The 25607-nt window shown below is 37.9% G+C and overlaps 1 protein-coding gene across 1 annotated transcript in view; it reads right to left on the bottom strand.

The window, feature by feature from the left end:
• Positions 1-25607, bottom strand: part of LOC136676464 (ankyrin-1-like) — a 159809-nt gene that overhangs the window by 93003 nt on the left and 41199 nt on the right. The window contains exon 2 of the mRNA XM_066653513.1: positions 2574-2666. Coding sequence (XP_066509610.1) covers positions 2574-2666 — 93 coding nt within the window. The remainder of the gene's footprint in view (positions 1-2573; positions 2667-25607) is intronic.

Raw genomic sequence — 25607 nt, 5'->3', positions numbered from 1 at the left:
ATTCTCATTTACAACAATGGGTCCTTAAAAAAAAAACAAAAAAAAACCTTCTCCTAAAATGTGTTCCATGACTTTGCGCCAGTAAACATTTCTGATCTAAACTTTAGGATGCTCTATCTCAAAAGTTGAACTTTAAAAAAAAGGGAACTAAATGACATATAGCCCCTGAGATTATATACATATTTATTTCCTTCCGAAAGGAAGGCAACACCACACCTAGAGAAAAATGACAGGAATCACAGAATAAAAAGCAGATATCTAAGAACTTGGATATACTTTACGTCTCTTATGAAGATACAGACATATGCACTTTATGCTCTACAACTGAGAATCACTTTTTCCTTGCTCAATGCATGTAAATGACTGGATAGTAAACTTGGTTGCTACAAAACCTGTGACCCCTGAATGTTGCTGAATGTTTCTAATGTGATATTCATGGATGAGTGTATTTTGACAGGCCTTTAATGAGTTCTTTGAAGTAAAAAAAAGCCATTATTCATCAAAGTTGCATAATAATGAGTACAGATTTTACCTTGACCGTAATGACGTAAAAAACAAAAATCATCGTCTGATTCATGAAACTACTGCATGACATGTAAACAAGCAGAGATTTGAGTGCAGTTAGTGAATCAGTTTTAGTGTGTGAAATCAAGCAAAAGATATTGTAGATAGTGAGACAATGAAAAGTTGGAATTCAGAGGGTTGTGAGCCTATGAAGATGTGCTCATAGGCGGAGACTGAATATAAGCAGTAAATGCACTCCTCCCCAATTTGAGCACACTTTATACTGTAAAACAATGATGACTAGAAATAAAATCTGGTGATAATAATAATAATAATCATCATCATCATCATCATTTGATTATTTAACTGGAAATTAAGCATTTGATTCACAGATATAAATTTGGTCAAAGTTATGCCAAAGATAATCAAAACCATTGGTGAAAAAATAGCATGTGCTCATTTAACGATCAGATTTAATCATATCCATCTTTGATGAGCGCCACTGACTCATCCAAAAAGCTACACCTTACATTTAAACGTTTCATTAGGACAAATGTACTTAATAAGTCGAGAGCAATGTGTCCAAAGTGTGTTTCTTCAGTACGTTTTGTGCTGAAGCTTCGTGGATAATGTAGATGTAAAGTAATATATTATACGATCACTATAAATATAATTACACAGTAACCACTAATTTAAAAAAAGAATCTCGATAATGTGGTTTCTGATACTACGATATGAAGTTTTTAAATAAAAAAAAAGCCAAACATAAATATCAGCTATGCTGAAGCCTGAATTTTGTCCATCCTCCAGTTTTATAACCCACAAATATGCCATAAAGTTTTCAATCGAATATGTGATGAACACATCCATGTGATTTGCACTATGATAACAAATCTATGTATCCATTATGTATTAGTTATATTACCCTCTTAGCTTCAGAGACCAAATATGCAAGTGGTCAAAAGTTGAAAACTATTTACATGAATATTACCTAGTAAAATTTAATTTATTATTGCCGCTTCTATCATTAAGATAAGGATAAAAATGCAATAACACACTTCCCCTATTGTAAAAACATCCTAAATGCGAAAATTCCACACTTACCAGAGTTGTTCACTGACAAGACACAACAAAGTCAAATTCAAAGTGAAGACATAAGGTCAACACCAAAACACACATGAAACAGACACAACAAACACGCACACTCACAATATGGAATGAAAACACATAGTGACAGAATCACAACACAATGAAACACCAAAGAGGAACATCAAATTAAACTGAACCCCACTCACCACTCAGATTCAGCTCACTCTATGCACAACACAACACAAAAGAATGTGGATAGTGGATGAACAACAAACATCAGTGCATGCACTAGTGTTTAGAATCAAATGTATTCTCACAAAACAACATTATAATATGTCAGTGTAATTAGAGGGCAGCACATTTGAGTTATGAAGAACCCACAGGAAAAATAGGTCAGTGTGTGTAGTTACCCTAACTTGACTCATTATGAACATTCATTACACAATGCTATTTATTTCAGATCTTTTGTATAAATAAGAATGCAAAGCTAATCTATTATGGTTAAGCATACTATTTTGCCCGTGGACTCTTTTTGTTAATGCTGTGAGTACACTTCTTTTAAATCTGAAATTAATAAAAATGAAACCAAAACACACTCACGTCACGAAAACCAAAACTGAAGCCGCAACAAAATCAGACAACTGAATTTGTTCCATAAATACCACCAAGTGAAACTGACGAAATGGCAAGAAAACAAATTGTCTGGCTTGAAACTATGACCACATCTACTGTTAGTAAAATCAGCCAGCCAACTAGCACAACAGCAACAATGAACTTTTAAAGAAAACCACAGCTACGTACAGAAACTGTACAAAAGCAAAAAAAAAGTGCACATTAAAAAAACCCACAACAAAAGAACACTAACAACGACAAAAGCGTATCTAGAGACAGATACACAATGGGGCATAGAGATATGTGTTGATAGAGAAATATATAGAGAAAAAAGGAGAAAAATAGATGTACGTGTTGCAGATATTTACTGTTTCATCATAGTGCCACACTCCCTGGCCATCCGGCAGCTCAGAGCTCACACTATTGTCCTGATCGATTAGCCAGCGGTGAACAGCGTGGGCCTAAAAAGGACACACGACATAAAAACAGGAGGGCCATTAAATCTTAACAGGTTAGAGGGTCAAAAGAGGGTGAAAGTAGGGACTGGGCCTGTCTGAATGACTAAAATTGAGTGTTCCAGCTTACTTCCTACTTCTCCATTTTAGGTGTTCAGAAATTTCTGGACTTGTTATGGCTGCCCAGTTTGTGAGGAAGGCTGATGTTTATGGCATTTTGTCCAGTAATTTCTGAAACCTCTATATTTGTCTTGTATACTAAATGTTGTTTATGTTGAAGAAGAATTTACCTATCCATGCTGTTATAAGAAGTTTTTTTAATAGCTTCTGATGCTAAATTGGATATACTAAAGCCTAATAACATGTTGCTTTCTGCTTCATCAATAATCAGACAAATCAGACAAAACTTAGCTAGCTAGCAAAACATTTTAGCCTACCAGGAAAAGGTTTATCCCTGAAATTACACATGCAATTTTATTTCATCAAGCTTTTAGAGCTGAACAATAATTACTTTTAAAAAAAGCACAGTTGCCTGGATTTGCAGGCTTAGCATGGATAGGTCAGTTAGCAGAGACTATTAAATGTAGATAATTTAGGTTAATATATTACTTTTGAGAGAAAAACCACAAAAATAAATGCCCTGCCTAGCTGTAATTGTCAATATTGTCTTATTATGAGCAAGTGCTTATGAAAACTGCAATCATAAAATATTGAAAAATATGAAATACTGAATTTGTATGCATTTATAGGGAGGAAGATAGCATGGAACCTACTCTTTACTCTTCAGTCAGGGCAAGAAAGAGGAGGGAAAAATACGGAGGAGATGCATAATCATGGTTACAGGATTACAATGAAGGGAAAGATGTGTAGCAGAGAAAAGGGACAAAGAAGGGAGGAAGCATCCCTTTGCGTCGCATCCCAGTCACCGTCTTCCTCCTTCTTTGTGCTGAAATTGAGATTGAAAGTTAGTCTTTGGTCATTCACAGTAAAAACTGATCAACATCATATGCCACTGGTCAGAGAAAGAGTGTGAACAGATTTCTTGAGAAGCACTCTTGAGACTAATGCGATCAATATGAACTCCCAGGTCCTTGTTTCAGGCTCAGTGAGCTGCAACTTGTGCCAGACTGTAGCTAGCCCACTTTTCATACAATATTAAGCCAACATTTTATAAATAAAAAGGCCTTTATAATAAAAACAGATTTACAAATACACACACACACACACACAGAAACACACAGTATACAGCTGACATATGACATGTAGTAATTTATCAGCCGCTGAGTACAAACAATGAGAAAGCCATTGTTTTCATCTGTTAATACTGGTAAACAAACCAAAAAAGTTTGTTTTAGTCATTCCTAATTTGATGATTATACTGTGGCCCATTAGTGAAAAAAATTTATCAGTAAACAGAACAGCAACAACAACATTTGCTGCATGGACCCGAATTCATGAAACACCATTGTCCTTAGTAACCCTTGTAAAAACTGAAAAAATAAAAACTTTAGTATGACACAACTACTAATATTAATGACACAATAGAGTAGCCTATGCTGCTGCTGACTGCATATACAAAGACAAAGAACAATGACGGTCAACTAGGACAACAGGACATCTGCTCTTTTTGTTGTGTGCACAGTATTAGAAGCAAAATGACAAGAAAAGGAAAGAACAAGAGGGAGACTGGAAGGCAGTATGCCGTGTGTGTGTGTGTGTGTGTGTGTGTGTTAAAAAGAGAGAGAGAGAGAGAGAGAGAGAGAGAGGCACTTAGATACAGATTGCATCCCGCTGCGGTGTTTGAGATGATTTGCAAAGCGTGTCAGATTTTGATTGTAACTGGATTACAGATTAGCCGGGCAGAAGCTGTGGGTGAAAGAAGCGGGGGGTGGTTTGTGGGTGGAGGTCTGGGGAACTACACGCAGGTGCTGATCCAATTGAAAAAAAACAAAAAACCCAAAAATCAAAAACTTGATTACTTTTAATTTGTATGGAAACGGTTTACAACTACACAAAAATAACACAGAGCCTGCAATAGGTGCTCGAAACGCACGACTGGAGAATCCCACACAAGAGCTTTAACAATCCTGAACAGGCAGAAAAATTGAGCCTTTGAAAAAAAAGGCTTATTTCCAATAATTACCCTTGGTTACTTAATCATCACTCTTGTCAAGGAGTCTTTAGCATTGCTTTTCTAACCACTGATAACCTCAACAAAAGGGGTTAGCATGAAAGGTTCCACATTTTGCCTCTAACGTTTTCTCCAGAGTCCCTTGAGAGGATTGCAATTTAGCTTTGGAATTGGCTATTGCAATGCTGCTTGCTGGACAATGGATTCCCATTCTAGCATTTCTACACCAAGCTGCTAGTTTATAACACACTTAGTCCTAATGCAACTGGCCACTTTCACAGCTGCACCCGCTATGTAGGTAGAAATGGGCCAGTTGATATTATTTTATCATTACTGAGATATATTCTTATACATTTTTTATAAATATGCTTCTCTAAATCGGTTTAATGCATATTGTTTCATGTTTTATTACAAAGGAAACATACTAGGACTGTTTAACTGGCTTCAAGGATGGACAGCATATGAAATGTGGAATTAAGTTTTTTTTACTGGGATGTGATTAGTTTTACATGGGGAGCTCCCAAACCCCTGCATATGGATGGAATTAGATTTCATAGACTCTTACATACCATCTGCAGTAAGTATAACAGTACTGCCTTTCAGCTCCTCTTTTTCCAATGCACAATTTGAGTTACTCAGTGGTCCTTAAATCAGTCCACAGGGCCCCTCTGATGTCCACAGTGTTGCTCAGTCTCAACTGCCAACACACAGGGATTATGCAAGGATGTCCAGTGGCCCCTAAGGAATGTTTTGCAAACCACTGCTCTTGCCATTTTGTAATGGTCACTGTCTGACCACAGGATCACTGCTGGCTGGATATAGGAGCACACACTGCCACGCCTCTGTTGTGCTGTAATCAGTACTGTGCTGAGAATGGTTCACCACTCAGATACTGTGTGGTCAGTGTTCATTTTTTAGTTGGATCTTTACAGTAATTGGAAGAGTGTAGCAGATAACTGCCAAAATAATTATTTTTTAATTATACACAAGATATGATGTAAAATATCCTATGCCAAACCATTAGAGCTTCACATAGGGAAAGAAACTTTCTTTACTTTAATTTTTTTTGGCCCAAATAAGAAACATTTGTCTTATAGAATGTTATCTTTTGTCTTTAAAGGTAGATGTAGAACTAGGTTTGCAAATGAGATGAGCAAGTTCAAAGAACCTTTCTAATGTTTAAAGGACGTCCACATAAAATAATAGATTGTTAAATAGAAATGTTCTGCATTCGTTCATTCATTGTCCGTAACCACTTATCCAGTTCTGTGTCATGGTGGGTCTGGGTGCAAAGCGACACAAACTTACAAATAGGTAGACAGTTCACCTACCAATGTGTGTTTTTTTGGACCATGGGAGGAAACTGGAGCACCCGGAGGAAACCCATACAGACACGGGGAGAAGACACAAACCTCCTCACAGTCACCCGGAGCAGGGCTCAGACCCACTACCCCAGGACCCTGGAGCTGTGTGACAGCAACACTACTTGCTGCGCCACTGTGCCACCAAATGTTCTGCATATAAGTCCCGAATTTAAGTCCCCATTTAAGAACCTCTGCTTTTAATAGAGTACATCAGGTGTGGTCAACCTAACAGACATAAAGACATTTGTACTCAGAGCATCAAGCTATATAATTATGCAAATAAATATGCATGTACACAATTACCATCCTACAGAAACCGTAACTTCTTATGACAATCACAAACCGAGAGTTGCTTTACAATATCTGTTTACTTTGACTTTATTTTGACATTTTGCTGTGTGTAAAATGTAAAAAGAAACAGAACAGAGGAAAGCACAAGTTAGGTGTTCCAAATGCATCTCTCTGTGCATGCATACACACTGCCTGTATACCTCTCTGTAAAGCTGCTTTGACACAACTAGTCTTAATACCATGTACTCACATTGCAAAGATATTCCTCCTCCATACACAGACATCACCCTCCATACAATTTATATAATATTTCAGTAGTTTTTTTAGTATATGGCCCAAGCTAAACAGTAAAATGAAGCTTTTTATTGTAAAAAATGACAAAGTTCAACAGTGTTGCAGCTGGCTACTCTGGAGGACACAAGCCATTGTGCTATCTGAGCCAGAAAAAGAGTTGCATTTCAATATTAATCTATTGCTCATTCATCATCCTGTACAAGGTTGCAACTGCAGCACTGAGGATTGGGAATATCAGTTGCACAGTACCTGTAATCCCCAGAGACCAAAAAGCCAAAATTACCCTCTCCCTTCTATCTCATTCTCATTCTCACACACACACACACACATTTCATTCAGGAGATACTTTTACAGTGTAATTCCCCACATGAGGAGACTTCATGAAGCTAAACTAGCGACCAGATTAAGATCTACCCTGTCTGCATTTTACAACTGAGGTGTCCCTTGAAGTATATTTGTAGTGTACATTCTGAAACACACATTATGAATGCTTCAGAATACATCAGAATAAATGTTCCGTTGAGAATTGGATAACTGAAATTAATAAAATAGTACTTTAACACTGATGCATTTTGTCTTTGGAGTTAGATAAAAGTTAGCCCTAAAAATAACCCCAAAGTTTTGTCTAGACTACAAGGACTCCACTATGCATAATTATCCCAAGGGACCTTTAAAGAGAAACACAGTCAGCAGCACCTGTGTCTGCAGAGGACAATGGCATTAAACCTTGGCTCTTGCAATACTCTGCACTGCATCAAGGGCTTCCTTGTCTGCAAGATTTGTAAAACAGATGTTTTGCAGATAGTTTGCAAGATTTTTTTTTAAAAATCTGGATTAATTGCTCTCCCATCACTGTGGAAACGATATTTTCAGTCAGTATCTTTTGTATCAGTCAAAGAGAATGCAGTAAGGTAATGCACTGGTGAGGCCTGGTAAGAATCTCACAATCTGATTTTAGTAATGCTTTACTCTATGGACATATTCATAAGTCTACGTAATACCTGCATAATCCCATCACGTCATCTAACTTAAACCTACATAAACATGTTGAATAAGTTTATGCCAATAGGTGCCATCAATAATAAAGGTTGCTTTTGTCCACTTTGATTTCAAGTTGACATACTTGTGCAAGGTTTTTTGTTTTTTGTTTTTTCAGGAAAATCAAATATCACATTATAAAATATGACCCTCTAAATGATTATACAGAGTGGGCCATTTATATGGATACACCTTAATAAAATGGGAATGGTTGGTGATATTAACTTCCTGTTTGTGGCACATTAGTATATGGGAGGGGGAAAACGTTTCAAGATGGGTGGTGACCATAGTGGCCATTTTGAAGTTGGCCATTTTGGATCCAATTTTTGTTTTTTTTTCAATGGGAAGCGGGTCATGTGACACATCAAAATTATTGGGAATTTCACAAGAAAACAATGGTGTGCTTGGTTTTAACGTATTAACTTTATTCTTTCATGAGTTATTTACAAGTCTCTCTTTGTGAAGTTAATATCACCAACCATTCCCATTTTATTAAGGTGTATCCATATAAATGGCCCACCCTGTATATCACAGTGAAATAATTCTAAAGCTATGCAACAACAACAAAAAGCTATGCTATCTAACAAGCAATATGAAATTACCTAAGAACCACAAAATGTTTTTGACAGCAAGCTTGTATAAAACTGAGATATGTCAACCTGATATGGATAAGCGGTTACAGACAAGGCATGAACAATCAAGTCTAAAATACAAGTTGACATCATATCTGGTAAGAGGGAGTTCCACTTATTTCACATTTGAGCATGATTTACCCATCATTTGGGTATCTGGAGTGCTAATTTAGGAATCGGTAGTGCCTATCAAACCACAGACTGGGAATCAAGGCAACCCTGTCAGTTTTTTGTGGCATTGCCCCCTCAGATGAGTGTTTTCCATCACAGCCCCAGACCCACATTTATGTTAGAGCACAAATGCAGGGTTAATCCATGTAAAACATACACATAACACAACCAACCAAAGCACCCAGGGGTGGATGAACTGTGTGCGGCTCATTATCATTTAAAGGACCAGGCACTGAACCCAGTTGTTCTGAACAGGGCCATTTAGACAGGGTGAGAAAGTGCTGTAGTGCTTGATCGTTGTGGTATTTTGACCAAAGCCTGTCATAGATGTTTCATTAGGACTCCAGGGAACTGTGTTTGCTTTTGGAAAAGAGGTATAACTTATCACCTTTACGTGGCATAGTGTAGTGGGCAAACCACTGTGCAGACTTGGGTAAAAGTCCTAGCTTGGAAATGAAAATCACAGTATACCAATAAGAATTCATAAAAACTGCATTGCCTTACATCTGTAACATGATTAACACTGTTATTCACTCTGGATTAATGTGTCTCCTAAATTCCATTAATCTGTGTAAATTAGCCAGAATCAAGGAATGCCATGGAAATATATTAATATGCAAACTTCTGTACATCTTATTATATTCTTCCTTCTGCTTGATCATTATTACTCTGTCTCCCTGTTTACACTAATGTTGGTATTCAACAATCAGAGGCCCATAAATAAGATGATACAATGCCCTCAAAATAATTATTTGCTTCTGTGAACATTGAAATCTCCAACCCGGTCAGATCTCAGTCCAAACAGTGCTTATAGAAAATATCTATGTTGACACAACATCCCATTTTTCATTATCAGTCAAATTTTTCTGCTGCAAGGAGCAGCATACAGTACAGAAGAGCTGAGATTAATAATAGGCACTCTAAAATAATCAATACCGATGGAAAAAAATAGTGCTGATCACACGAAAATTTGGCACATGCATTTAACAAAACTTTCCCAGATTTATATACATATACATAGTTCAACAAAACATACTTTGCAAATCAGTAAATCTGTCTAAAAGTAGAACCCTCAGGCTGTTCATGTTCCCCCTTCCCCTTGATCTCCTTTAAATTTGTGATTTTCTAGTAAATTCTTTAAATAGAATGAATATAGCTACGAGCGGCACGGTGGCTCAGCAGGTAGTGTCACAGTCACACAGCCGCAGGGACCTGGAGGTTGTGGGTTCGATTCCCGCTCCGGGTGACTGTCTGTGAGGAGTTGGTGTGTTCTCCCCGTATCCGCGTGGGTTTCCTCTGGGTGCTCAGGTTTCCTCCCACAGTCCAAAAAAACCACACGTTGGTAGGTGGATTGGCGACTCAAAAGTGACCGTGTGTGTGAGTGAATGTGTGAATGTGTGTGTGTGTGTTGCCCTGTGAAGGACTGGCGCCCCCTCCAGGGTGTATTCCCGCCTTGCGCCCAATGATTCCAGGTAGGCTCTGGACCCACCGTGACCCTGAATTACAGATAATGGATGGATGGATGGATGGAATATAGCACACTACAATGATGATTTAAACTAGCAAGTAGTAAAAAATGAACTATTCCTACATTTCAGGATATTGTATATATATTCATTCATTGTCTGTAACCATTTACCCAGTTCAGGATCATGGTGGGTCCGGAGCCTACCCAGAATCACAGGGCGCAAGGTGGCATCACACCCTGGCGGGAGCAACAGTCCTTCATTCACACATTTATTCGACAATCCCCCCTAACAACATGCAACCAGAGCAGCCGGAGGAAACACAAGCAGACACGTAGAAAATACACCAAACACCTCACAGACAGTCACCCGGAGTAGGACTTGATCCCTGTGTGACTGCGACACTACCTGCTGCGCCATCGTGCCCCCCACATTATATACAGTGTGAGGGAACATTGCATAAAAGCAAACTGCAAGTTCACTTTGCAATAATTTGCACTTCTATTGTACATTGTATTTATATGATTAATATGAGCATGATTTATACAATATAGTACAATGAGAGGTTACCACAATCATTTCTGAAATGGAGCTTCTTTCCAAGGTTTCCAAGTAATGGCAAGTCTCTTTTTACAATCCAATCCACTAACACTAATGTCAGAAAGCAACCTGAAACTATCCTGCTAGGTTTCTTTGTATTCATTGTATGTTGTGTATAGATTTTCTCCCGATATGTAATACAGATATTCACTTTCAGCTACATTTTGGACAAATATTAGTCTGTTTTTATGTACATAGACAAGTGGTTCAGGAAGAGTCGTCTCAAAATGTTACATACTATTAAGAACTAGTTTTATAAATTGTAGCTGGAGGTGTAGGTAATCAATTAAAAAATGCAGAATCACTAATAAAAGGCTTTCCAACTTTTAAGTGATTTTATTTTATTCTTCAAGTTTCACTTTTTCTTGGTAGGTCTATGATTATTTTAGCAAGACAATCCCAGGCCTCATTTTGTTCATGCCATAACAGCAGATAGATCTACTTAAATAGTCTACCTGCCATCAAGATCTGTCTCCTATCTGTCTTTCACCATGGACATGAGACTCAGATTGAAGCAATCATGGAGTGTCGATTAGCTGCAGTCGTATATTAAGCAAGAATGGGCATTAATTCCACTTACAAAAATGCAAAAAAGTGTAATTAATCTGTGTAATTAAAATGAATGTTGATGTAGCACAGTGATAAACATGCCATTGTCTACACTGATGGGAGTGTGTTGCAGGCATTCATTTAATTTTGTTCATATTTACAAAATGCAAGCAAGCCGCATTTAAAAAAAAAAGTGCCTCATTCAAAATGCATTCCAGGCCAAAACATTCTTCATCACTTCAGAGTGAAAGCGTGGGGGCACAGCTGGATATGCACAGATCAACTATAACATCATTCGCAGCGCTGCAGTAAAACAGAGGGGTTTAAAACCTCGAGCAGCCCTGCTGTGTCTAATCCACTCTCTAATAACACCACCACCACGTCAGTGTCACTGCAGCACTGAGAATGATCCACCACTCAAATCATACCTGCTCTGTGGGGGTCCTGATCATTGAAGAAAAGGTGAAAAGGAGCAAGCAATGTACACAAAACAAAATATGGACTACAGTCTGTAATTGTAGAACTACAAAGTGCTCCTGTATGGTCAGTGGAGCATGGACAGTTAGAGTGTAGAAACAAGGAGGTGGACATAATGTTATGTTTGATCAGTGTATGTAAATGTGTTTCAATATATAGACTGCATATATGCATTCATATACTACATCAAGCAAAGTTTTTGCACTAAAACTGTTGGTTTTTTTTCACGCTATCTGCCTTTTTGAAGTCAGTGGATTTTTGAGGATCAACAATCAACGGTGGCCCTCAACTGACGCAAAACAGCAGCAAACAAAAAAAGGAAAGCTGAGTAAATTCCAGCAGTGCCAGGTATGGTATATCACACTGCAAAAAGCTCATACCCAAGGGTGCTTTCTAAGAAAGAGCACCTCACAGCACATTGTAGTTTGACACATGCTTTTCTTTCCCTTTCACAACTGATGAATATCACCATTTGCAGGAAACCTGGCACACTTGCGGTTTAGTCACATTTGCGTTCTTATTCAGGTTTGATAAATGAGAACCTTCTCTAACCTGACAGCGCTATGGAATATCCAAGACAAAAGATTGTGGGTATTTTTATGTAAAAGGTAGAAAATATATAACTACACTAAAATATAGCTACATTGAGAGATAAGAAAAAGAAATAAAGGCAATGCAGAGGATAGAAGTGTCTTTGCAGCTCCAACAAAGATAAATAATTAATTACCAGTAACTGCCAGCTACTTGCAAACCACTGCATCAGCAATCAGCAAAGAGGATTGGTCAGCCCACAGGTGGGCTAGTTAGGTTAAGGTAGGGAAAGTGAAAGAGATTTTACACCCATCCATGTCACTGCTGGACTAAAAGAGTGTCCTGTGTGCTTCATCCTTCGGTCGCTGATGAAGGATTAAAGGATGACTAAAACAAAATATGCAGCAACTCCTGTAGTAGTCCAAAGAGGGTCCTGAGCATTAAACAACAGTGTGAACGTATGCAGAGCAACAGGAAGACTAGATTCTGTAACTGTAGAATTACAAAGTGCATATATTTGGTCAAAGGATCTGATAAAATGGACAATGAATGTAAAAATGAAAAAAGGAGGTCATTTTAATGTCATGACTGAACAGTGTATATCTCTTGCATTCTTTTAAGTAATCAGTAACAGACTTGGAGCTAGTGATCACCAGCACAACAACACTATTTTTCATTAGGAGTAAATAAAGTATCTGCCTAGAATGCACCAAGAGAAACACTCCATGGATTACTTCAGATAAGACCATTAACATCACAGAGAGAATCAATAGACTGTTACAGCCTGCTGTAGACTGCACATGGACCAAATTAACAATGTACTTTGTGCATCTCCCTACTTTGTTTCAGTGCTGTCCTGATAATATTGAGTTTTAACAATGTATTATTTAAAAGATTTACATCAAAGCTTGCAAGATACATATTAACATGAACATTTTTCACTCAAATACTTCACAGTACAAAAGAATTTTATGATTTCTGATTTATTTTCAGTTCAAATGGAGTTAAAGGATGTCGAAGATTGTGAGGAAACGCAATTTTCTCTGATTTGTTTATGTTCAGGATCTCAGCGTGTTTTAAGGTGGCATGGTATTTTCCAAAAGAAAAACTACTGTTGTATGTACATGCCTGAAGGTTGTCTGTACATTTTTATTAACTGTTTAAATTACCACAAAAACTCATTTGTAACTCAAGTTGTTTAGTTCTTGTAGCATTTTTGGTAATGCAATTAGCCATCTCCTGAGTTTCCACTTTAAGTGATCTGAAACAGCAAAAATAAGTCAATATTAGCCACATATGGAGCAGGAATAGAGTAATATCCTCATCTCAGTTCATGCTTTTGAATGTTTGGAGTTTTCTCTCATGTCTAAAAAACAACCGATGCCTTTTCTATGGAGGTATATTTGGTGCAAAACCCCTGAGCACCTGTGACAGTGAGATTTGTACTTGTAGAAAATAGTCACACATGTTTATCAGTACATTAGAAGTAACAGAGAAAATCACTTCAGGAGTTGCAAACCTGTAGATATTTTTCCCTCTACCACAAGTACAGCTTAACAGTTACACCTTCACAAACTCTTCACTGCAGCTGCACAAATCCAGTTCTACACACACAAGTACAAAAATATCATACGCTCACAGTTTTGCTCCATTTGTAGCAGTATATATGGTTCATAACACATTCGCACACTTGTATAAAATGTGCACATTCGCAAACCAACATATGAATCTGTGCAGTGCGAGTTACACACCTGTAGAAAGTCTCCTCAGAAATATATATTTTTTAGTTATTTTGGGGGGTGATATTTCTCTTGAACAAACACAAGTCAATAACTGCACCTGCTCGAATCTGCGGCTACGAGTCCCAAAATCTTCTTCGCTCACACATGACGACTTCCGCACGCTCTCACATTTGCACCAAATATATCAGTGTAACTCGCACTGCACAGATTCACATGTTGTTTTTCACAGGGGTTTTGCACCAAATATACCTCAATACTTTTCTCTCCTATAAGCAGAGAGAGAGAAAAAATCTAGCATACCGCACTGAGATAGTTTGTTTTTTACTAATTTACAGACACTGGGGCTTCGTAAAAACATTAGATTGGTTTCCTGCTCACAAACATATTGCAGATCTAGCAAATAGTGAGGAAACATCTTTGGAATTTTATAAAAAGGGGTTTTGGATTACAGTCGTGAACGTCGCCTTTAAGGCAAGGAAATCCATGTCTAAAAAGCCTGTCCATCAGGCAGACTAGGCAAATGCTAAGGGCAATGCGCATCTAGGGGGCATGCAGGTGAACAAACTGGTAGGGATTTAGTGGAATGGGGGGTAGAGATGAAATTTGTACCTTTTTTTGAACTAATACTATTTAGTTTATTTTTTCCTAAATATTTCAATAAACCCACACCTTCGTAAGTTTATAATTAATATATTTTGGTGTGATGCCGCTGCATGTGTGGCATCATTCTGGACATCAAGTATATAGTGTATATATGTGGTATATCTATCAAGTATATATGTGGAAATATCTGGCACAGAGCGCTAAAACTTTTGCAACTTTATTTTCAGTATGGCATTATTAAGAGCTTGAATATTACCCAGTACCATCATATTATGTATCAGCAGAGATTTATTAGCATAGTAGTTGTCTTAATCTGGCCTTGACCAAAACACTGTTGGTTTAGAAGTTATTGATCCATGTTTAGATGATAATGATCCAAGATGGCAGTGTGTTAACACACAGCAGCTGGGGGCGATATATAAAGATTTACTTTTTTTTATTTTTGCAACAGCAGCTCTTCTCAGCTTCCTACTTTTTTTTCTCATGAACATGAACATAGATCTTGCTGTGGATGAGGAATGGCTACTATCCAGCTCTGAGGTTCTGCAGAAGCCTTAGGATACTCGGGAGACAGTTCACAGGCTACTGTTCTCATCATTCGTCCTCCTGCTTTCTGGAGCTATGCATTATCCCCTCAGAGGAGGGAAGACCAGGTGACTGGTGTTCAGTGTTGGTGGAGGGTATTGGTTTCAGCGCAGGTTCACCATGAAGGGCAGGCATATCATCCTGCAAACCTCTGCTGAAAAAAGAGAGACCTTGGAGGCCAAGAATCTGAACTGTATATTGTTAAGTAACTGCTATTGCAATGGCTTCTCAGTTTCTACAACTCAGGATATTTAAGCTTGGTTAAATGGTCTCTTTTTTATTATTTTATTTTTTTTGCTGTCATTTTCACACTATGAACTATGGTCGTGGGGCAATGTTGGCTCATTTGTGTATGTACAGATTGATCTATATTACAGATTCTGATCATGTTAGTGTCATGAAACAATCAGGGTTTTTTATTGTAATGAATTCCCAAAGGTATTTCTCTACTACTTCACAAATGAATACAGAAATATTTTCTTTCTCTTATACCATATTACTTACTTTTCATTAACATACCTCATATCATGTTTCTACTTAAATTTTCCCCTGGTTTCATTCATTGCCAATTCAACTCGATAGCGAAGATTCCCTCAGTCACACAATGCCGCTAGGCCAGAAAGCCTTTTCTGAGACAACACCATAGGTTTTCAAACTGCCACTAACACTCCACAAACAGTCAACTCAGCACACTTGGAGAAAAATGCTATCTGCCTATATATTTCATGTTAATTTATGTTGGCTAACACTTCCCTCTATTTTAGATTGAGAAAAAAGGCCATTCTATCAGAGAGATCAAAGCCAATTATACTGCCTTTGACGTCTTGCCATCTTCTGATGTTAGAGCCAATGCTTTGACATTTTATTTTATAATAATAATTTAATAGAACAGTTATAAGGCTGATTGTCTAATAGCTGTGAAACAGCAGGTGATTTCATTATCTCTCAAGGCATGGAGGAATGAGAAAAACAAACAAATACACAGTATCATATACTCTGAAAAAGTTACGATTGAGATACATTATTAGTCACTAAAGTCCTAGAGATTAAATGGGGCATATGAAATCAGCACAATTTTAAAACCTACAAATATAATAGTACAAGGTACAATTATGTTCTCTAACTAAAGGTGCAGGATGTGTACCCTTGAGGGTACCACTACAGTGACAGCAAAATGTAACACCACGTTTTCTGACATGTTTTCTGACGGTGTATAAAGCCTTGGGGACACTACATGACTTTTAAAGTCAGGACAGACTGGGTGTCTGGGTATTGACATATTTTACGAAGACTGGAAAAATGTCAGGCACATACTACAGGACTGGGGATAATTTACTACCCAAAGTCCCGAACTAAATTAACGACTTGTGTTTCCTAGGAGAGGCACATAAACATGGACCTACAACTCTCTGCAGTAATTGTTTGTGCTGTAATTTGTGCATATACACAATGAAAAAAACACGTAAAATGCATTTGGGTCGTGAATGTGTACACTTGTTCAGCATGATCTCTACACACTACAGAGGGAGCTGGAGATTAGTAGAACAGCACATACTTGAGGCTATATTTCACTTTAAATGGTTCTGAAACATTAGCGGTAGCTGTAGCTCAACGCCACAGTGCTGCATCTTTTAAGGTGGAATGGAATGGAAATTTAGAATACAGTTGGAATAAATGCTGTAAATGGCCAGTTCTCTGATCTTTCTCTTAACAGGTAATACTGGTTATCTGGGGACATGTGCATCCAGCACTAAGTAATGCGTTGTAATTTTTTAATCTAGCCTCCAATGTAGAGCTACCCTGCATGCACCTGTGTTTACTTACTGTGCTCTGTTCTCATTGGCTGTTGATGAGACTCGTTCAGCCTTGAGTTGGTGAAGAGTTTACACTACGCAACTACGTCCAATGTTGTGTGGAAAACATCAAACATGTTTGATATGCTGCGACTGCCCGTCGCACACTACCAGGCTTTTCTCCCGACTGCACCTGACTACGGCCAGCTCTGCCCAACTGGAAATAGGGTGTTAAAATTGGGCTAAAATCATGTAGTGTAACCCCAACTTAAGTTATATTCCTGTATGTTGTTTTTATGTCCTATTTTTCAATAGCACTCATATCTATGGACCACACTGCAATTGTTCCCAAACATGAACCACCCTCCATTGTGTATAAAGCACTTTTGTCACATGGGTATAATGTTCTGGAACTGAATTTCCATTAGAAATGCATGACCCCCCTTTTCCCTCAGGGTTTAGACAGTCCTTGTGTTGAGGGATTTAAGGCTATGTTCAAAGAAGCAGTCTAATTTTAATTTATTTGCATATCTGATTGGATTCTGGAAAAAAGCCAGCTCAGACTAACAAAATAAACCCCAACCTCAACCATATGGAAGAGAGACTGGATAAGCTCAGTGTTTCTATGCCAATAACAGTACAAATCAGAGGGAAAGGTCTGGAATTTAAAAATATATAAATATATATCTGTCAGCAATGTGAAAAATGTGTCTTTGATGTCTTTAATGGAGCCATAGTAAGCCTAGAAAGCAGTTTGCATTTCGTTGCCTCCCCTCAATCAGTGATAATTGCATAAATAAGACCTACGTCAACAGACAAAAATTTTAAATGGGTTATATAGTAAAAAAAACATTTTACAATGCATTTGCATATTATTTTGCAGGCCTGAAGAGCAGAGAGTGGAGATATAAGAAAACTGTAGTCTGTAGTCTTAAAACTACAGTAGCATTTCACTATACAAGATTAACTAGAACTCTGCACACAAACCCAACATTAATATCATTTTTTCTCTCAGAAAAACTGTCACTGTGGTGGTACCTTTTGCTGTAACTGTGGTGGTACCTTCAAGGGTATATATTCAGTACCTTTAGTTAGGGAGCATAATTGTATTATATTATATTAATTGTAGACCCTTGACCAAGAGCAAAACTGAACGCTAACACTGACATTAAAGCTGTTACAGAAAATGAATGAAAGAATAATATAAGAAAACTGAGCAAAAATTATTAAAATACAACAGTTTCTGTGCCTCTCACTTGGGGCTGTGTTGGGCTATGTGTGGCAGTGTTCCCTTAAACATCACTGCACCTCAAACAGGAATGCCACTGTCAAGGAAATAACAGAATGGGCTCAGGAATACTACCAGAAAGCATTGTCAGTGAACACAATCCACCGTGCCATCCGCCGTTGCCAGCTGAAACTCTACAGTGCAAAGAGAAAGCCATTTCTAAGCAAGCGCTTAGAAACCAGACCACATTCTGTAGCAATCACAACATCATGGCTACGTAGGAGAAGGATCCGGGTACTGAAATGGCAGCCTGCAGTCCAGATCTTTCACCTATAGAGAACATTTGTCTCATCATAAAGAGGAAGGTGCAACAACGAAGGCCCAAGACGATTGAACAGTTAGAGGCCTGTATTAGACATGAATGGGAGAGCGTTCCTATTTCTAAACTTGAGAAACTGGTCTCCTCTGTCCCCAGACGTCTGTTGAATGTTGTAAGAAGAAGGGGGATGCCACACTGTGGTAAAAAATGGCCTTGTCCCAACTTTTTTGTGATTTGTTGACGCCACGAAATTTTGAAACAACATATGTTTCCCTTAAAATGATACATTCTCTCAGTTTAAACTTTTGATCTGTGATTTGTGTTCTATTCTGAACAAAATATTAGATGTTGGCACCTCCACATCATTGCATTCAGCTTTTATTCACAATTTGTTCAGTGTCCCAACTTTTTTGGAATCTGGCTTGTATGAGCACTGTGTACCTTGCTTATATTGGACATATTTTTCTTAGCTTTCCTATAAAAATAGAAAAAAATAGTTCCCAGAAAAATATAGCTCCTCTGAAATAGTTCAAGCCACACCCATGTCTTCATTATGGACTCACAGACTAGTTAATGAGATCAAGGACAGTAAACTACAAAAATGAACAATAACATGTCAGGCATCTTTTACAGGTGGGGTGTCACAAGGAGCTGTCCTTGGACCCATTTATTCTTCATATTGATAGATAATGCTGTCTCTCAAGTCTAGTCCAGTCTGTAAATATGTTGATGTTGTTAGCCTGTTGGAGTCTTAAAACTACAGTAGCATTTCACTATACAAGATTAACTAGAACTCTGCACACAAACCCAACATTAATATCATTTTTTCTCTCAGAAAAACTGTCACTGTGGTGGTACCTTTTGCTGTATCTGTGGTGGTACCTTCAAGGGTATATATTCAGTACCTTTAGTTAGGGAACATAATTGTATTATATTATATTATATGTAGAATTTTAAGTTGGGTTGATTTAATCTCCAGTAGTTATGTTATTTAATTTTACATATTTCTACAAATGTGCCAGCAGTATGTGGTTTCTTCTTAAATTCACAATGCATTTTTCAGTTTTGCAAACTTGTTAGCTATTTATAATGCCTACATTAGACAAGTGTTGGAGTATGCACTACCTGTATGACAAGCTGGGTTTTCCCCTACCATTTGCAACTGAAAAGTTTGCAATAAGGAAAATGTTGCATTATCCTTAGAAAATCTTACATCAGTACATAAATCAGCAATACATCTCCTATTGAGGAAAAGCAAAAGTAAATTTGTCATAATTTTGCTCAATCCTTAAAACGGTTCTCATATACGAACTGGCTTCCACCTTCCAGAAAACAGATATCATTCTGATGAGAACTGATCATTAATTTCACAGTTAGTTATTCTGTCTTCTAGAACACAGTGGCTGTGTGACTTTACCTGAGATCTAGATTAGGGCTGAGCAGATCGATACATGAATATCAATACGTCTGGCCCTTGCATTTACTTTTAAGTATTGATTCTGGCTGCAAAAATTATGATATCATTTATTTATATATTTTGTAGGATGGATGTATATCCTAGTTGTCTATTAATAATAAAATGGCACCATAGAAAAGTGGCATAGTGTAGGACCTACTTTTCTATTTGCCTTCTCCCTCTGCTGCCCAACAAACACAGGCATGCTGAAAAAGCACTGAGAGTCACTTGGCATGGCAAGTGCAGGTTTTACCCAGGTAGTGTATAACTTATAAGACAATGTTTAGAACTGACTGTGGGGAGTGATTAATATATTTTCAGGCTCAGTTTATGTGTACGCTTAGTGTATGTAATTCTTTGAGTAACAGGATAACGTTTTTATTTAATCATTTTATTAAAATTATCGGTATTAGCAATTCCAGGTGGTATTTTACTTGGTATCAGATCGGAAGGGAAATGTGTGATACACACACACACACACACACACACATTGTTTGTATAAAACAGCTGACGGGCAGTGTGTTTCCTTGGTTTCCTTTACATTATTTAAGAAGTCTACCTTATCTTCAAAAGTTATACAGTGTGAACTAAACAAATGAAGTATAATTTATCCTTTTCATAGTTCAATGGTTTTTATCAAAACTCTAATTTAGCTTAATGCATGTAAGTTAATTGAAAACTTTTGTTATTCATCAGTGGTATTTTTTAATAAATGTAGTGTTCTCCCTTTCCTCCAGTTGTTACGCTTTCCTCCCATAGTCCAAAAACACGTCCTTGGGTGGAATGATGAGTGTATGGGTGTGCGGTGCCCTGTGATAGACTGGCATCCTGGCCTTGTGCCCAGTGATTCTTGGTAGACCCTTGACCAAGAGCAAAACTGAACGCTAACACTGACATTAAAGCTGTTACAGAAAATGAATGAAAGAATAAATGAATGAATAATTTTAATCACTGTACACAGTGATTTTAGGGTTAAACTAACAAAGTGTTTACTCAGTATTGTAATCCAGGTGTAATCCAAATGCAGCAGAAAAAGAAATATGTCTCTGTTTTGGGGAAAACAGATTGGATGGAGGGAGGGGGCAAGCAGTGATAAGAGGAAGTTCCTCAGTTGATTGCCGTGGTTTATCAATGACAGACAGTGGCACCCTCATCCCCACCCTTAATCCCCCATTCCTCTTCTTTCAGAAGAGGAAAACCTGCTTTTGCCAGACAGTTCTATCCGTCACAATGTTATTTGCATAATAAAAGACTGGCAAAATAATAGACTGTCACAAAGAGCCAAATGCACAGATTTTCCTGGCTTATTTTCAGCTTTCCTTTATGTTTTTGATGAGAAGCCTATCTTCTTATTCATGCAAAAGCATCATAAATTGCCTTTCAGCCCTGCTCCTTTGTGCTAGCACTAAAACCTTGCCAATATCCGAACACACACACACACACACACACACACTGGCAAAAAGCACAAGGCATGTTTATGCTGATGATGTGTGTGGCTCCACACTGCAGCTATTTTGGTGTGCTGCAGTCAGCGTAAACCGCATGCAGTGTTCATCCATGTTCTCAGACACAGCATCAAACACTCTCTGCAGTCTTTGAACACACGTATATTATACAGCACTGAGGGACCAAACATGTGGCAACAAATCCATGTCATTTATGTCGTCGCACACATTAACACACTCACACCAGAATGTACCCGTATAACCCCACTGATCCTTTGATTGGAAACTTCACTTACACTGGTTAGGGGCTCGCTTGGCTTTTAAAACAGACCCCGTATTTCTGGAATTCCTTTGAGATTCCATTCCAAGCTGACATGATTGCATGACAAAATTCCTGCATATATTTTCCGGTGCACATTCATGCTAGGACTTTCCTGTTCTACCATATCCAAAAGGTGTTCCACTAGATTTGGATCCAGCGACTAAGAAGGCTACTGAAGAACAATGAATTCAATTCATGTCATCTTCATGAAACCAGTGTAAGATGATTTTGCTTTGTGACATGGTGAATTACGATGCTGGAATTAGTCACTAGATGATGTGGCCCATCAACCTCAAAATGTGTTCTGATGTGCATTCTGAGATGGTTTTCTTCTCACAACTGTGTGTGATTTTATGAGTTATCATAGAGTTTCTGTCATCTAGACCTAGACCTGACAATTCTCTCTTGACCTCTTTCATTAGCAAGGAATTTCCATCCACAGCCTTTTTTTTGTAAGCTTTAGGGACTGCATAAATGAGCAGGGATACTGTTGTTTCAAAACTTTGTTTGGAGATTGACATTCCTAAAAACGTTTATGACTGAAGTGCAGAACTGGAGATTAGAAAATATAAGCTATGGTAAAAAAGAGGCATAAAGTCCTTCAGAGAGATGAAACAATCAAGTTCCACTCATGCGTGTTGTTTCTGTCCATTCTTTCACTGGTCTCCAAACTGTGCAGATATGGTGGCACCTGTAATTAATATAATACACAGTTCAGTCCTGAGCATTGAAGAGCAGGGTGAAATGCCCTAACAAAGTATTCAGAGCAACAGGTAGACTACAGTCTGTAATTGTAGAACTAAAAAGTGCTCCTCTAAGGTCAGTGAAGCTGAGAGAATGGATAGTGACTGTAGAAACAAGGGGACGGTCATATTATTATGACTGGACTGTGTATGTATAAGGGCGGCGTGGTGACGTAGCAGGTAGTGTCACAGTCACACAGCTCCAGGGACCTGGAGGTTGTAGGTTCAAGTCCAGCACAGAGTGACTATCTGTGAATATTATACATTATTATGAAAATTAGAATTAGGTCATCATGCAATAATTTCATGTTTCAACTGCACATACCGCCAAACATAACTATGTAATAAAAATGTCCAGCTAGCTGAGAAACACCCCATTGATGCCACCTTTTAATCATAAATATGTCAAAATAGGATCACTATGGATTCTTTAAAGTTACTAATATGGGAGATCTTTGCAGGGTTCGAATTACTGTCTGACCCCCATAATTAAGACTTGAACCCCCCGAAAAGAGGGTAAACACAACATAAGCAGAAATGTATAAAACTCATCAAGAACTTAACATCTACAAGCTCAATGTAATGTATACACCATTTTAAGGTGGAAGGGAAAAATTTGAACAAGAACCTAAAATCTAATAATCTGGTGGCTGTAGTAGTGAGGTATTAGTTGCTGCTGTGAGTAGCTCTACAGTAAATACAAATATTATTGAAGTGAATCAATACATTGATGTATAAATTTGAATGGCATGGCTAAAGCACACATTGGTTCTTTTTTTTTTTGTAAACTTGTTTCATTTAATGTGATTCATTAAAAGAGAGTTTACTTTGGAGAATAACAATAGCCAGGTTTTTATATAAAGGCATTCCACCACGCTCCCCTTAACATTTCACATTGCACATGCTGTATGAGTCACAGTATGAATGGATGAGATATTACAAAGCCTAAGCTACAGTGACTTTCAGTGACATTATTCCCATTTATTCCGAATTATTATTATTATTATTATTATATAATATAATAATAATAATAATAAAAATAATAATATTTCGAATTAATTAACACATGGCTCCCATGTAAGAAATTCTGTATAATACGAATTTCATTTTCAGGGAAAGAAAACTGCTGACAGATTTTGATTATTGTGTGGTCTATGCCTTTAATGTTAGTCAGGTACAGGCTTACGTTTTGTATGGTAGTAACCAATAGCATTGTGTGATTTAGCTCTACACTCTCAGACAGTAGAAGTACATTGTTGGTCACTAAAGTTACAAACAGTGTAAATATATCTTTAAAGGTACAACAGTGTTTAAAAGTCTAGTTGTGTTCCCTAAAGATACATGACATTATCATCTCCAGAAGGAGAGGTGAATATTTGTAAGTTTTTATTATAGAACTGTGGTGTGGTATGTGACACAGTAGCTGGTGCAATGGATTTATTATGAATGTACTGCTGATATTACAGTAAACAATAAGACTCTGTAAAGATTGTAAGAGTTCAGTTTACTGAAGCCTGTGCTTTACTGGTTTCCCATTATGACCTGAAGAAAACGTTGACCCCCCAATTGTCACTGTATAATTTGCACCCTGGATTTTAATTGGACAGCAATGACATTTATAAAACACATAACATGCCATACGTTTTACATAGCACACACTTTTTTTCTATATGTTTAGCAAATAACTTTTGTATAAAAATGTGCAGACATCCTCTATAGAGGATGAACACTTATAACTGGAACAAAGGCATCCTAACCCTACGACTCTAACTTCCCACATTTTCTTCCGCAGCCAGTCACAAACGAACATCACAAACATCAAAAAATTTTATTCCCTCATTCCACCCCACCCTGCTTGAATCACTGATAATATTTTTTGTACAGAAAATTGACATTAAACCTGAGAAAACATGTAATATGAGTAGGGCATTATCATTCATTCATTTATTATCTGTGACCCTTATCCAGTTCAGGGACGCGGTGGGTCCAGAGCCTACCTGGAATCATTGGGTGCAAGGCAGGAATACACCCTGGAGGGGGCGCCAGTCCTTCACAGGGCAACACAGACACACACACACACTTTTTTTTTGAGTCGCCAATCCACCTACAAATGAGTGTTTTTGGACTGTGGGAGGAAACTGGAGCACCCGGAGGAAACCCACGCAGACACGGGGAGAACACACCAACTCCTCACAGACAGTCACCCGGAGCAGGAATCGAACCCACTGCGACACTACCTGCTGCGCTACCATGCCGCCCATAGGGCATTATACAAATACATATTGTATAAATCCATATGTCATTACCTTAATACTTAATAATAATACAATATATTTATTTGTATTATTTGGAAACATTTCAGAAACTTTTTCGATAATCACCAGCATTTTGAAACTCCACTAGATAGCATGTGCTGTGACCCTTTAAGGAGGAACTGCTGACCAAGTTTAAGTCCAAGCCAGGAAGTGCACCATGAGTCCGGCTGAGCCTGTGCATAAATAATAAAGTAACACAGTGCAAATGAACAGTACCTGGTTCTTCTCCTCTCCTTCAAGCCCAAGCTCTAAAATATTTATGTGTCAGTCAAGCCCAAGCTTGTGCATCTTCAGAGACTCAGGCCAGCTGACCACCGAAACCTGCCACTACTGGCCAGTTGGGCAGTGAAATGAAATAATGTGAGGCTTCGTAGATACAAAATACTTTCAACTCATATGACATAATAAAATTGTGATTCAGATCATGACAAGACAGTGGCACTAGTCTATAGGGCCTATGCTCTATGCTGCCTGTCAAAACTTTCTGCACGTTTGAAATTATATGCAGTTATGTATGATACAAGCCATCTGCACAGCTAAACATTTGTATTTTTGTAACAACTAAATTTAGGAGCAGCAAATTTGCTTCAGAATTTTCCAGAATCCATGCACCAATTGTGCAGTTTTTAAACCCCTCAGTGTCACTGCTGGACTGGTAATACTCCACAAACCAAAAATATCCAGCCAATATGTCAAATTAAATTAAATGCAATTTGTAGTGCTTTTTACAACTGATATTGTTGAAATCCAGTAAAGCAAGGCTAAGTTTCATCACTGTAAAGGGAGGCATGGTGGCGCAGCAGGTAGTGTCGTTGTCACACAGCTCCAGGGATCTTGGGTTGGTTGTTTGAG

The sequence above is a fragment of the Hoplias malabaricus genome, chromosome X2 (assembly GCF_029633855.1).
Source record: "Hoplias malabaricus isolate fHopMal1 chromosome X2, fHopMal1.hap1, whole genome shotgun sequence".
NCBI classification, from domain to species: domain Eukaryota; kingdom Metazoa; phylum Chordata; class Actinopteri; order Characiformes; family Erythrinidae; genus Hoplias; species Hoplias malabaricus.
The sequence above is the reverse complement of the archived record's forward strand: the minus strand, read 5'-3'. Positions and strand labels throughout refer to the sequence as shown.